The 14626-nt window shown below is 35.7% G+C and overlaps 1 protein-coding gene across 1 annotated transcript in view; it reads right to left on the bottom strand.

Annotated features, from left to right (window-relative positions):
- Positions 1-324: 324 nt before the first annotated feature.
- The window catches only part of LOC108698499 (transmembrane 9 superfamily member 2), a 31425-nt gene continuing 17123 nt past the window's right edge, over positions 325-14626 (bottom strand). Inside the window, exons 12-17 of the mRNA XM_018230034.2 lie at positions 12821-12878; positions 11645-11804; positions 10626-10777; positions 9066-9177; positions 7851-8022; positions 325-1950 (exon numbers count right to left, since the gene is read on the bottom strand). Coding sequence (XP_018085523.1) covers positions 1883-1950; positions 7851-8022; positions 9066-9177; positions 10626-10777; positions 11645-11804; positions 12821-12878 — 722 coding nt within the window. The 3' untranslated portion in view covers positions 325-1882. The remainder of the gene's footprint in view (positions 1951-7850; positions 8023-9065; positions 9178-10625; positions 10778-11644; positions 11805-12820; positions 12879-14626) is intronic.

Raw genomic sequence — 14626 nt, 5'->3', positions numbered from 1 at the left:
TGAAGACATGGTAGATGTGGTCTACTTAGGTTTTGCCAAAAATGTTAATACAGTGCAAAATACAAGTTTCTTTTTTAAACTAAAGTCTGTTGGCATTAGTGATGCTGTTAGTACATGTATGGTCGAGGTTTGATAAATCTCACATTCAAATTTACATTTGAATAGGGAGATTAAAATTAGAATGTGTTAATTTTGACACTTGAAAATTCTAATTTGAATTTACTATTCAACCCTTGATAAACTGTTTTAATCAGACTCTTTATAACCTGTATTGTACTAAGGACAAGGTTCTGTATTTATCTGAAATCACATAAAACACATATATGTCATGTGCTCTGTTTATTTCTCAAGAAAAATCAAAAATAAAATATGTATGACATAACAATATTTTTATTTGGTTGACTTTAAATTCCTATAGAAAAATTAAACAAACATTCTATGCAAAAAAATCTAGAGCAGTATAGTGCAATATGATTTAGCAAATGAGGTGAAGAAAAAAAAATCAGCACAACTTCTGCTTTCAGGAACAGTAAAAAATAACTGCATAATTTAAACAAACAACTAAGATTTACATTTAAAAATAATCTCTACAACATTTTCCATAACATGTGAAAATGGATCTGAAAAGGTAATACGGTGCTCAACATTTTGGTAGGATCCGAAACATGGCCATATAGTTGAACATGCTACCTAGGTTTGTCTTGCAGTAATTGGGTCATCCAGAGTAAGAGTCGTCCATCTTGCACTGATGTCAGAATTAGCAGGTCATCAATGGAGAAACACAATAATAAACATTAACACCTATGGAACACAATGCATTCTGATGGTGCAGGTCAACCCCATCACTGAAAAACATCTTGTGATAAAAAGTACTGGGCAGCTATATAAATGATTCTTACAAGCAGTAAACAAATTTTGCATGATGCCATAATGACACCTCTTCCCCAGATGATATAACTGCGCCAAGATGTATGTAACCCCTACTAGCAAAAACAACAATCTTTGGTTGCAATTACATAAAGCACCATATATGCAGAAAGAATTTCAGAGTCAGCCATTGCTATATGTGACAGATATATACAAATTACATTTTTACCTACATAAAATTAAAATCCAACAAATTACTGTAAGGCATGGGAAAATAGATGGTGAGGGAAACTATGCAATATTTCTTATATCATTGTCTAAAGATCACTACAATTGTACTTTATCTTGGACTCACCACTGCCAGCAACAGGCAATGCAAAGATAGCGAAGCCTAACAACAAAACCCAAGATGTAGGCTAATCCAAATATTCATGCCACATATTTTGCTCCGTAGAAGCAAGTATAGAATGTCCCTTATGTTTATATTTTAAACACTATAAAATAAAAATACATATAAGCTCTGCACATCTTGTGTACAATTACAATATACGGTCATAAAAAGTAAACCAGAAAATGTATAATACCTTTGAATAAAAACGTTTAACTTTTTCAGAGACTACAATATATTATTAAAGAACAGGAATGCACTTACAATGGATTTTAGCAGTTGAAAGGCACAGTAGCTTTTGATGACTATCGTTGTTACCAGCAAATATACGGCCCAATTCTTTATTTCATCACAACATCAGTATTTAGGACATAGGCAGACAGCTGAAATGTACCTTTGCTAAATTAATCCATTTTCAAACTTTCTATATGTTACGAGTGAGACAGTAAAAGTCTTTCAACATACATATATGACATTATATCCTAAACACAATTATCTAAAGTGCTCATCTCAGTTGAAAGTTTCTGTTTTGTGCCATTATAGCTGCATTATTCTTATGTCTTCAGACAAAAGCAATGTTGAAGTGTGTGGGAAACATAACGTGCTGCTGTTGCACAGAATGATGCATCAATCCACTTTTACCACACTGTAGATCTTTTTTACAAACCAGTAGCAAGCAAAAAATCCAATGGTTCCTAAAGAGAAGGGAAAAAAAAAGTTTGATAAAAATAATATTTGATACACATTTTCATGCAGACAGATTGCTTCTTTTCACTAAAATATTTTACACTAGATATGTGTCAGGACCTAGAGGCTCTAGTAGGTTGGAGTTGGGAGGAAAATAGACCAATTCAAGGTACAAAAGAGTTAAGTAGATCAAGGTTGATATCCAGTCCAAAAAGTCAGGGCAGGCCGTGAAACAGCAAGGTCAGTAATAGGCTGAAGGGTCAGGAATCAAGGATCAGTCGGTAGAGCAAATAAAGTGCACACAGGAACTCACACAACAAAAACTATATTCATGGAATGAACCCAGGTCTTTGATATCCTTTTATTTTGAATTTGTCTCCAAACCACAGCGAGGTGACATCTTTCACTGGCGTGATATCACTATGCCGCTATGAATGTGGTCCATGGGCTCCGCCACCTTGGATGCAATACTGAAGAGGAGTGGAGCTCCATCAGGCGCTCCTCACAATATGTAAAGTCAGCCTTACAAAGTTGAAAAAGCTGCAGACTCAGGACAGTCCATCAACACTGATGGGCTAACCCAAACAATATCTAGGCAAAAATTGGCCAGATATTAATTGGGCAAGTTTAAAAAGCCCATCAGATGAGGACCATATCAGCACATGGATGTGGTTCTCTTCCAAGGGGTCTCTGTAGGCCCCAAAGTATGATCAGCCTGATTTTGAAGAGGTTTGTCTGGCATTGTTTGAGCAGCTTTCTATGCAGACCGTGAAAACATAATCAAACTGAAAAACATTTCCCAGCAATAGAATTGGTAGTAATTATCCTAACCAATAAATCACTCCTGCACTAACTGCTTCAAAAGGGTCCTGGTTCTGCTCCTTCTGGCTTTGAAGAGAACACAATGCATGGAAAGGATTGTGGCTTAGGCTGCAGCCAAATGGGTAACTGGCTTTCTATGCATGGGAACACCCAAACAGAATCTAACATCTGGAGCAATAGGTAGTGTATCCACAAGAGGGGATGGGTGGGGGGTGCAGCAGAGACAAAGCCCTTTTCATTACTGCTAATGTTAAGACAAGTGGCTGCACTGAGTATTGATTTACAGTAAAATGCCTAGGTAAAAAAGGTGATTAAACAGGCTGGTAGAGCACAGTGAAAAACATAACTGCCTGAGTAACTAGGGAGTGTTGTTCAGAAAGGATTACCCGTGCTCACACATTAGACTTAATGAGGCTATTTAACTTTATATAAATGTTAGTATTTTATAGATTAATTTATTCTAAGCTACTTTTTAACTGATCATCATTTAATTATTTAAAATATCAGGTTGTTGGGGGTCACTGACACCAGCAGCAAAATAATTACTGTTCTGATTTTTAATTGCTTATTTAATCAAATCATTTGCTGTTCTACCTGGGTGTTTGGATAATTCAGCCATATAGCAGAAATTCCAAGCTAGAGCGGTACCTAGGTTAAGTCAAGCTAATGCTCAGTCTCCTTCACCTACCACATACTTGTCTTTCACCAGAACAGTAAGGCTAATGTGAGACAAGGAGCTTCTCCCCACCTGCATTTTCCTTCTGTCGGAGAGAAGGAGATATCCTCCCCTCCGCTATGACAGGCCCATGCTCTGCCTTTACTCTTCAGCCGGAGAGAAGCTGAGGCTCTGCCTTGTGAGACATTAGCCTAAGGATACACACCAATCACATTGATGCTCTTATAATTCTGAACTGCAAAGTAAAAATCGTTCTTGGTTTCTCTATGCCAGGGATCCCCAACCTTTTTTTACCCGTGAGCCACATTCAAATTTAAAAAAGGTTGGGGGGCAACACAAGCATGAAAAGTTCTTGGGGTGCTAAATGAGGGCTGTGTTTGGCCATGTGGTTGCCCCTATGTGGACTGGCAGCCTATAGGAGGTTCTGTTTGGCAGTACACATGGTTTTTATGCAACTAAAACTTGCCTCCAAGTCAAGAATTGAAAAATAAGCACCTGCTTCGAGGCCACTGGGAGCAACATCCAAGAGGCTGGTGAGCAACATGTTGCTCACGAGCCACTGGTTGGGGACCACTGCTCTATGCTATCTGCATAGAAGAATGAAGAATGTCAAGAAATGGCTCCATATATACTTTTTCTGCTGTAAATTCTTCAAACATATATCAAACAATGACACACAGTGTTTTTAGGTATTTTGTCAGCAAGATCATTAATAGCTTTGTGAATAGATGAGAAAAAGTGTTACGTATTCAATTCCAATTGATTTGAATGTCAATCGCCAGCAATAACAGCTGCACTTGCATGTCCGGAGACTGATATTTGGTAATGTGGATGTCAGCCTTTCCTAGCCACAATTCCCTGAAACACTTGTGTACCTGTGATTGCAGGCAATTGTCATTTAATTCAATGGGGAACAATGCCTAATCATCTTGATAAAAAAAAACTACAGTTGCTACGTTGCATCGACTTTCATTTTTACCACTGGTCATGACCCTCCTCTTCATATCTTTTGGAAAATGCACACAATGCACCAAACTACAGAAATCAAGTATTCGATTTCTGTAATAAATTTGCATTTCTTTAAGGGGGGTTTTTATTAAAGGTCTAGAGGAGTTTTTTTCACGAAAAATTCAATTTTTTTGAGGATAGTTTTAGTAAAACTCAAATTTTTCAGGATAAGAAAAAAAACTAGATTTTTTTAAGTTTTATTATGCCCTGAAGCTGCACAAAGCCCAAATCTGAAAATAATACAGGTAAAACACGTCAAGGTCATGTAAAAGTCAGTGGCAAAGTTCCCTTGAACCATTTGAAGATGTATTTAGTCTTCATAATTTTGGGGGATTTTTTGGTGGTTTGTGCTTAAAAGCTTGATCAATTCGAGGGTTTTTTTTGCAGATAACTTCTTGGTAATTTGAGTATTCGAGTTTTTTACACTCAGGTTTTTTCATAAATAGGCAAACATTCCAGTTGTAAGTTTATTCGAGAATAAATCTCACAAACCTCACAAACTCGACCTTTGATAAATAACCCCCTAAATGTCTCAGTCTGCACTGGAAACTGTGGCTGAGATATTCCTAAAATAGAAACTGAGCACTACAAATCTGTCAAAACATGCTTTCAGTATTTAAAACACATACGTTAACAACAGTCTCCCTGAAATTTAACAACAGACTGAATGCAATTTATCTTCTATTCATGAAGTGGTAGATTCTTTCTTGCACAAGACAGCGAAAATGTACAACCCGATTAGAAAAGCAGAAATCCTCTGTATAAGCAAATATTTATCATGGATCTAAAAAAAGACCCAGTATGCACAGCAACGGTAACCACCTTGCTTCCTTTAATAGAATGAGCCTCCTGAACAATATCAAGGACAGACTGAATAAAAAACAAAAAGGGCATCTTCCCATTGTGTGTGAAGCAAGGCCTCTTTCAGAAAATAAGTGCAAACTGATACCATGCACATTAAAAAATGGAAAGAATTTTTATCCCTTTATGTTGAATGTGAGAATTATTTAAAGAGAGACTATACCTGTTTTATTTGTTTATTTTTATTTTATTTTTTTTGTATCAAGGTGACTTGAGATAAGCTGATGGGAAATATTTTTAAATGTTGTTTATTTTACACTTACACAGTGTTTTTTCTTTTATAGAAATTAATAAAATAATATATTCATCAAAACATCCTCCATCAACCACTGGTGCACGTATATACTCAACATGACGCCAAGCTACACTTAAATTAATGACAAACATTGACTTTTGCGTTAAATTAATCTTTTTGACCATTATAAGACCTGTGAGTGCAGATTTTCCTTCAATACATGGGCATTGCACCCAGGCTGTGCTTCTGAAACATGCAAGTGTTAACATTCTCTTGCAGACTTAAATTAATGTATGTAACAATAGTAAAAGTTATCATTAAATAATAATCATTAGTTAAATAAAGAAGCAACAGCATTCAATGTCTTAGGGGAAGATTTATGAAAATGTGGGTTTAGATTTTAATAAATAAAAACTCAACCACGTTCTATTCATCCCTATGGGATTTTTGGAAGTGTATTTATCAAATGGGGAGTTTAAACTTCCACTAATTGATAACTATACTTCCAAAAATCCAATAGGAATGAATAAAACGTGGGTGAGTTTTAATTTATTAAAATCTAAACTCTTATAAATCTGCCCCTTAAAGTGCAATTACACAGGCCACAAGAAGAGCATCACTGGTCCTTAAAGGTATACCGTCATGGGAAAAAAAAATGTTCAAAATGAATCAGTAAATAGCGCTGCTCCAGCAGAATTCTGCACTGAAATCCATTTCTCAAAAGAGCAAACTGATTTTTTTATATTCAATTTTGAAATCTGACATGGGGCTAGACATTTTGTCAATTTCCCAGCTGCCCCTGGTCATGTGACTTTTGCCTGCACTTTAGGAGAGAAATGCTTTCTGGCAGGCTGCTGTTTTTCCTTCTCAATGTAACTGAATGTGTCTCAGTGGGACATGGGTTTTTACTATTAAGTGCTGTTCTTAGATCTTCCAGGCAGCTGTTATCTTGTGTTAGGGAGCTGCTACCTGGTTACCTTCCCATTGTTCTTTTGTTTGGCTGCTGGGGGGGGGGAGGGGGTGATATCACTTACTTGCAGTACAGCAGTAAAGAGTGATTGAACTTTATCAGAGCACAAGTCACATGACTTGGGGCAGTTGGGAAATTGACAATATGTCTAGCCCATGTCAGATTTCAAAATTGAATATAAAAAAATCTGTTTGCTCTTTTGAGAAATGGATTTCAGTGCAGAATTCTGCTGGAGCAGCACTATTAACAGATTCATTTTGAAAAAATTTTTTTCCCCATGATAGTATCCCTTTAAAATGGGATGAATGCAATGCCATTTTTCCACATGAAATTTTATCTCTTCATGTTCATCATGGTAGACACAATGCTAGGCATCACTTTTATACATAGTTCAAAGTATGATGGGATATCAATTCTTCAAGTCAAAAAAGATCATATATGGAAGTACAGTAGAACCCCCATTTTAAGTTTTTAAGGGGACCAAGAAAATTGTGTAAAATCCATGAAAATGTGTTATGTATAATATATTGGCAGGGCCACTAAAAATGAGGTTCCACTGTACATGCTTTCCACATATCTAGTATAACTCATTTAGTTTTTTTATGGCAGTTAACACATATATGAAAAGTGTTCTACACCCTTAGATGAGTTACTGTATTATGAAATCCTATTCAGCAGATAAGAATCTGCTTATTCATTAGGTGAATAAAAAAATATTTTGCGTAGGCCTTTGGCCATATTTGTGCTTTTAAGGTAAAGGAATATGTTACTTTTCTTCTGCTATAAATAACACACAAAATGTACACACCATGGATTTGATATCATTTGTGTAATAAGTTCACCCTAACATCTGACCAATTATCATATGTATAATTGACTGGATATTCTGGAATACAGGTATTGGACCTGTTATCCTGAATGCTTGGGACTTTGGGTTTTCTAGATAAGAAGTCCTTCTATAACTTGGATCACCATACCAATCATTTAAACATTAACTAAACCAATAGAATTGTTTTGCCACCAATAAAGAGTATTTATACCTTAGTTGGGATCTAGTACAAGGTACTATTTTGATATTAGAGAAAGAAAAAGTAAATAATTTTTAACATTTTTTAATTATTTAATAAAAATTGAGCTGGACAAAATGATACATTATGCCCTGCTCATGCTTGCACATCAGTTGGAATAATAATGTAAAAACATGTTTTGGGTAACCCTTTAATACCCATTAGATAATTCACATTGGACTTCCGAGCCACAAACAAATAACCAAAAGCAGAAAAACAGGTACAAAGTGTTTGCAAAGAGGATATAAACAGCTTTAATCGCTACCTACCTGTAAATAGGAAAAAAATTAAGAACATGATAATTGTGTAGCCAAAGTACAAAATAGTGCTGGCAGTTCCTGTGATTTGCAGCTTGGAGAAAAAATAATGAACTGCGTATATAAAAAGATAAACTGCAGTAAAGCCACTTGTTAAAAATGATCTCCACCACCAATGGTAATCCTGCAATAAGAAAGTTATGTCAATACGATCAAAAATACATACCTTACTATTGTAGTACCAACTAAAAATATGTACTTTTTTTAAAGTTGCGAGAGTGAACGTCACATATTTGTAACTTTCATAAGTGAAACTAGCAAGCTTTGGAGGACCAAAGCATTGGAATTGTAACAGAAGAACATCATTATAATTAGCAGTACCAGGCATTTGTGATCCATGACTACATAAATGCACTTGAATTGCATTTGAAAACAGTGGGTATGCAATATATTATAATATACAAGTTTTGGTGAGCCATGTGACAGAAATGTCTGTCTTTCATTTACAGCAGTTGCTATACTCTTTTATCACTACATTTACACATAAGAAAGTTCTGTCTTGGATAAAAAAGGGCATTAACTCAAGGGATGAAAACATAATTATGCCTCTTTATAGGTCCCTGGAAAGGCCTCATCTGGAGTATGCAGTGCATTTTGGACTCTAGTCCTTAAGAGGGATATAAATGAGCTGGAGAGAGTGCAGAGACGTGAAACTAAACTGGTTAGAGGGATGAGAGTAGACTGTCAAGGTTGAGATTGTTTTCTCTGGAAAAAGGCGCTTGCGAGGGGACATGATTACACTTTACAAGTACATTAGAGGACATTATAGACAAATAGCAGGGGACCTTTTTACCCATTAAGAGGTTCACCGTACCAGAGGCCACCCCTTTAGACTAGAAGAAAAGAACTTTAATTTGAAGCAACGTAGGGGGTTCTTCACAGTGAGGACAGTGAGGTTGTGGAATGCACTGCCGGGTGATGTTGTGATGGCTGATTCAGTTAATGCCTTTAAGAATGGCTTGGATGATTTCTTGGACAGACATAATATCATAGGCTATTGTGATACTAAATTATATAGTTTGTATAGATATGGGTATACATAATTTATGTGAAATTAGGGAGGGGTGTGTGTATGGATGCTGGGTTTTCATTTAGTGGGTTTGAACTTGATGGACTTTGTATTTTTTCAACTCAATTTAACTATGTAAATAACTATAATGCACGTACCTCAGCACACAGATGAAAATAACACAGCAAGATCGTAGCCTCTGAGCAAGTAATCAGGAGTATTATGAATACCAGAAACAGAAAGCCAAACATATAGTACATTTGATGAGACCTATAAAACCAAGAATGACACATTATGAAATAACAGGTAGCAATTTTCAAAGAAATAGGCACTGCTCTATAATGAAAAAAAACAAATCTTATGATAAGCACAGCTTGTACGACATATATTTTATTTGAAAAGAGCACATAATACACTTGTCCCTGAAGGTTAGGTTTACAATACAGTTGACAGCATGGGAAGTAAAATGGAATGAATTGTTAGTATCATGGCAATGCAGGTGGAATATGCAGGGACTTTGACAGCTCTTACACATGACTGCAGAGAGGTGAAATACAGAACACTACTGGGTCCATTTACTAACAATCACATTGAGATATTTCCACATATTTCTAAAATTTGTGGTTTTCTATTTTTTAAAAAAAAAAAAGCTTTAACAAATTGAGATTTATGAAGTGTAAAAACCACGAAAATTACTAATACAAAACATTGCCAGATAAAAGTTGTCATGGTTCTATAGAAGTCAATGAAAGCTGCACTGTTCCTATTGAACTGTTTTAAATCAATTCAGACTTTTAGAGGTTTTCATATTTTTTTCTGAAAGAAAAATTTGAAGAGGTTTTCTAAGCATTTGTATTTTTTAGCATATTATTTTCCATTCGTTTCATTTCTTATTTGGATAATTGAATGAATTCCATGACATTCGTAGCTTTAGAGTTTGAGAGTTTTGATGTAGTTTCAAAAATCCAACCTTTGATAAATAGGCCTCCACTTGTATGGCCACAGTTGCAAAATATTGTGCAGGTGTGGACAACAGTATATTGTAGGGTGAGACTAAACAGGGGTAAGTCCTGGGAAGCCATATTAGTTGGTAAAGTTCAGAGGTACCAGGGCCACGCTGGGCTTTAGTTGATGCAAACCGATAAAGCAATTTATCTTGCAAAAACTCCAGGGCTCTTCAGGATTTTGTATAAAAAATGCTTTAGAGTAACTGTGTGCCCTACAAAAGTCAGCAGTTATTCAATTAAGATACTTAAAGGAGAAGCAAACCCTACCCTACATAGACCGCCCTCCCACCTCCCCCCAGCCCTAAGACTTTACTTACCCCTTGGTGTAGATTCAGTCCAACGAAGTTCACGGGCGCCATCTTCTTCTCTTCGGTAATCTTAGAAAAGTAAGTGCCGTATCGGCGCATGCACAGTTGAAGCAATTTTCTGTTTCGCCACAACTGTGCATGCGCCGAAACTCACAGAAATTGCCGAAACGGCTGAAGATGGCACCCGTGAACTCCGCTGGACAGAATCTGTACCGAGGGGTAAGTAAAGATTTAGGGGCATTCTCCCCTGGTATAAGGCCGACAAGATTCCTGATAATGCACTTTAGAATAGACTACACATGAACAATAAACATTTAACACTATCATACAACATCATATTTCAAATTATACTACTTGGCTCATCAAAACTGCAAAAATCCAAAAATAAATAAATAAAACTTACCAAATACTATTGAGAATGAAAAACAGCTGAATAAAAATGCAACCAAATGGGAGAATTCCACCCATGATGATTCCAGGTAACGGTTTGGTAAAAAATGATTGCACTGGAATTTGCCGAGGAATTTGATTTGTACGAACTGGGTGTTCAATAGACTTAAGAAAGAAGAGAAAATGTTTAAAAAGATCAAATATGTTAACAAAAATATTCTACCATCTTAACTGCTCTTGTTTATTAATCTTACTCATTTTTAATTTAAACTAAAAGAAACAACAAATACTAAAGACCAACACCAGTAAATAAGTAAAAGTCCCTTATTTAAATGATAAATGTTAAGAAATGGTAGATATTTTTTGTGTGTATATGTATTTATATGTTAAGATGTGTTATTAATTTTGGTCTGTGAACATTTCTTCTCTGTCTCCAACCCTGTTTCATAGGCTTATTGAGATGAAAATATCACAAATGACTTACCAGATGTGATTAAACAGTCTGACCCACTGTGTAGCATTTCACAGTAAGTACATGGTTTCTTATTCCAACTTAGCCAGCAAAGCACCCCAATTAACTCCCAATTAATTAAATATGCTAGACCATGACTACAATGCTACCATGCGCTATGATACAATACAAATGCAAATAATATATTAATATATAATTACTGGACCACATACATTATGAAAACATATTAGATTTTAAGTTGTGTTAGAAAAATTGTGTTCAGTGAGCTTCTTCTCCTACATAACCCCACCACTCTATCTAGAGAAGGCAAAAAGAACATGCACCTTGTACCTGCAAGAAGAGTTTGGCTGAGACATCGCCCCTAGACTGTTGTAAATTACTCAACTGTATATATGCATTAGAGGCACGGTTCCTGAGTAGAAGCCAAAGAAGGCAGAAGTTGCATGTTCCTACAACCTAATTGACATGGCTATACATTTTATGGTGGCATTTATCTACCACTACAGACTTTTCCAACATATATGAATGACCAAGAATCAAAATAATGTTGAAATACATACTCTTTCTTTGAATCCGAAGTAAGCCCCAAGAAATGTTAACGGTACAGAAATACCAAACCACATAGCTAAGATTGCAACTAATGTGCCAAAAGGAATTGCTGCTGATGAGCCTTTCTCCCACAAAATTATATTCATGACAAAAAAATCAGCAAATATAATCCTATAATCAGAAAAAGAGAAAACAAAAAAAACCATTAAAACCTGTTCATCATGCAATAATAACTTAGCAAATGGAAAGCTGATCAAATGTTTGCCTTTTATCACTTTATAACATAACACATATAACAGTATATACTGTAATTTGGTTTAGTATTATGAGATGGTGTTGTCAGGTTGACAAGCAATGTTTCTGTGCTTTCTACCACACATACTGTAGCTTTTTGCATGCAGGCCAAAAAGTTTTATGAGACCAGAAAACCTTTTTCGTAATTATGGCATGTCCCACATTCCAAACAAGCTTTAGTTTGCATTTTATCAATGGTATACTTCTTGCCCTATGCTAAACCACTGCTGCAAATGCAAACCCTGGGGGCAGATCAGCATTAACCACACTTGCCAGAGAGGAGAAAAGCCATCCATGTCTGGTTCCTATGCAGGTTACCTCAACAAAGAAGGTAGAATGGACACTCCATATTCACCACACTGAACATACCTTAGAACATACATACTTTATTCAGGATTAAAATGTAGAATCACATCACAGCAGTTTACCACATCACTCTCTCAAACAAGCACTTTACATAATACAAATCTCTATCCTTCACAATCCTAATTATGTTACTTTTGAAAGCAATTGGTTGCTCCACAGGGGTTTCACAGAGAAGAGTAATGAGTAAAGACGTATTCAATCAAGACTTTTCATGTTATATTAACAAATCTTTGTTTTCCACATTGACATAACTGGCTGTTTTTTTTAATGAAAATCAGTGATATAAATCTTAGTGAAATACAGTATAATAAGTCCCAGTTGCAAAAAAAAAAATACTTGTGCAAGGCGCTGTATATCAGTCATAGCATTATACTAGGATATTCTACAAAACTGCAGGGTAAATAATAGGGATGTATAAGTAGACTGTTTGCAGCAGTGAAGAACATTTTAGGTGGAAGAAGAACATGTAACTACAGCATGAATGACATGCTAAACATATAATATGTGAAATGGAGCAGAATACTTACCCAGGACATAGAAGTGCTGTCATTAACACATTTGTTTTCCATTTCTCCCCACCAAATGCTGCAAGTGGAATTACAAATCAATATCAGTAATACATTAGTCTCCAGGAATAGCCTAGTTTTCTAGGTCATTCATTATGACTGTGATTGTCACTAGATCCTGTGCAAACTGTGGCATTTAAAAAAACAACCCTAATCACACAAATATAAAAGGTAACCTGTAGATATCATAATGTCAGTTATGATAGTCATGTCCCTAGGAATCCATATCTACATATAATGCATTTGATCAAAAGTTAAGCGTTTGTGTTGCCAAGTCATTGTCAAATTAATTAAGAATGATAATCACCTGTTGTGGTTGAAAATGATATTTCTACTATCTATTATCAAGGCTGGCAAGACATACAGAGTGTGCTGCCAAAAATGTGGTGCCTCCTGCAATCTTTTGGTGCATAAGCCTAGCATGGGTGTCAGTTGTGTCAAGTTGTTGTATCAGCATGTCATACAAGATTAGCCATTCATCAAAACCAGATGATATTGCTAGAAAGTCTAAACTATGGCGACTGGACAGACAAACTCATTGTGCTGTCACCAAAATTTTGCACTTCCTGCAATTTTGGTGCATAAGCCAAAGTCGAGGTATCAGTTGTGCCAGCTGTTGTAGCAGAGCCTTAAAGGAAAACTATATCCCCAAAATGAATACTTAAGCAACAGATAGTTTATATCAAATTGAATGACATATTAAAGAATCTTACCAAACTGGAATATATATTTACATAAATATTGCCCTTTTACATCTCTTGCCTTGAACCACCATTTCGTCACTCTATCTGTGCTGCCTCAGAGATCACCTGACCAGAAATACTACAACACTAACTGTAACAGGAAGAAGTGAAGAAGCAAAAGGCAGAACTCTGTCTGTTAATTGGCTCATGTGACCTTACATGTGGTTTGTATGAGTGCACAGTGAATCTTACGATCTCAGGGGACGGCCCTTATTTTTTAAAATGGCAATTTTCTATTTATGATTACCCAATGGCACATACTACTAAAAAAGTATATTATTATGATAATGGTTCATTTACATGAAGCAGGGTTTTACACATGAGCTGTTTTACTCAGTATCTTTTAATAGAGACCTACATTGTTTGGGGGTATAGTTTTCCTTTAAGCAAGGACCTTAGTAGTCGTGTATTTTATAATCTACTAAATTAGCCAATAAAAAATACCTGCTCTATACTTCCTGACAGCTGCTAAGCTCCTGCTCACCCATCTTCAAACCACAGCAGGCTACATAATATATGGCACCAGTGCACCAGAGTCATCTCTCTAGGTTTTCTAGGCTATCTAATCTTGTCAATCAAAGCCCTGTCAATATTAGGGCATTCTGCCACAAATGTTAAAGATCCTACCAGAATTTTTTTTCAGCTGAATCCTTTAGTGCACAGTTGTCCAGTAGCACAGGTCAGGCACTCCACAAGCTTTCTATTGGCTCCAGCATTCCAAAGATCTCTACAGACCTCTATATGACATTGTTTATATCGCTATTATCTGAAATGTCTCTTTTTGGATGACTGATGAACACTTGAATGTGTATATGTGTTTTGTATGTATGTATATAACATATATATATATAATATCTTATTGGGATTAGAAAGATAAGAAAATTGTAGAATAACTATCACATTTTAAATCATGTAAAAACTTTGCCTCAGAGATTAATACTATTCATATAAATAAAGTTTTGTCGCAGTAGAAGCACATCTGTACGGCCCATTTTTCATAGCATATAACTTAACAGATTTGAAA

Source organism: Xenopus laevis, chromosome 8L, assembly GCF_017654675.1.
Source record: "Xenopus laevis strain J_2021 chromosome 8L, Xenopus_laevis_v10.1, whole genome shotgun sequence".
Lineage (NCBI taxonomy): Eukaryota > Metazoa > Chordata > Amphibia > Anura > Pipidae > Xenopus > Xenopus laevis.
Note: the sequence above shows the minus strand (reverse complement) of the source record. Positions and strands in the feature narration are given on the sequence as shown.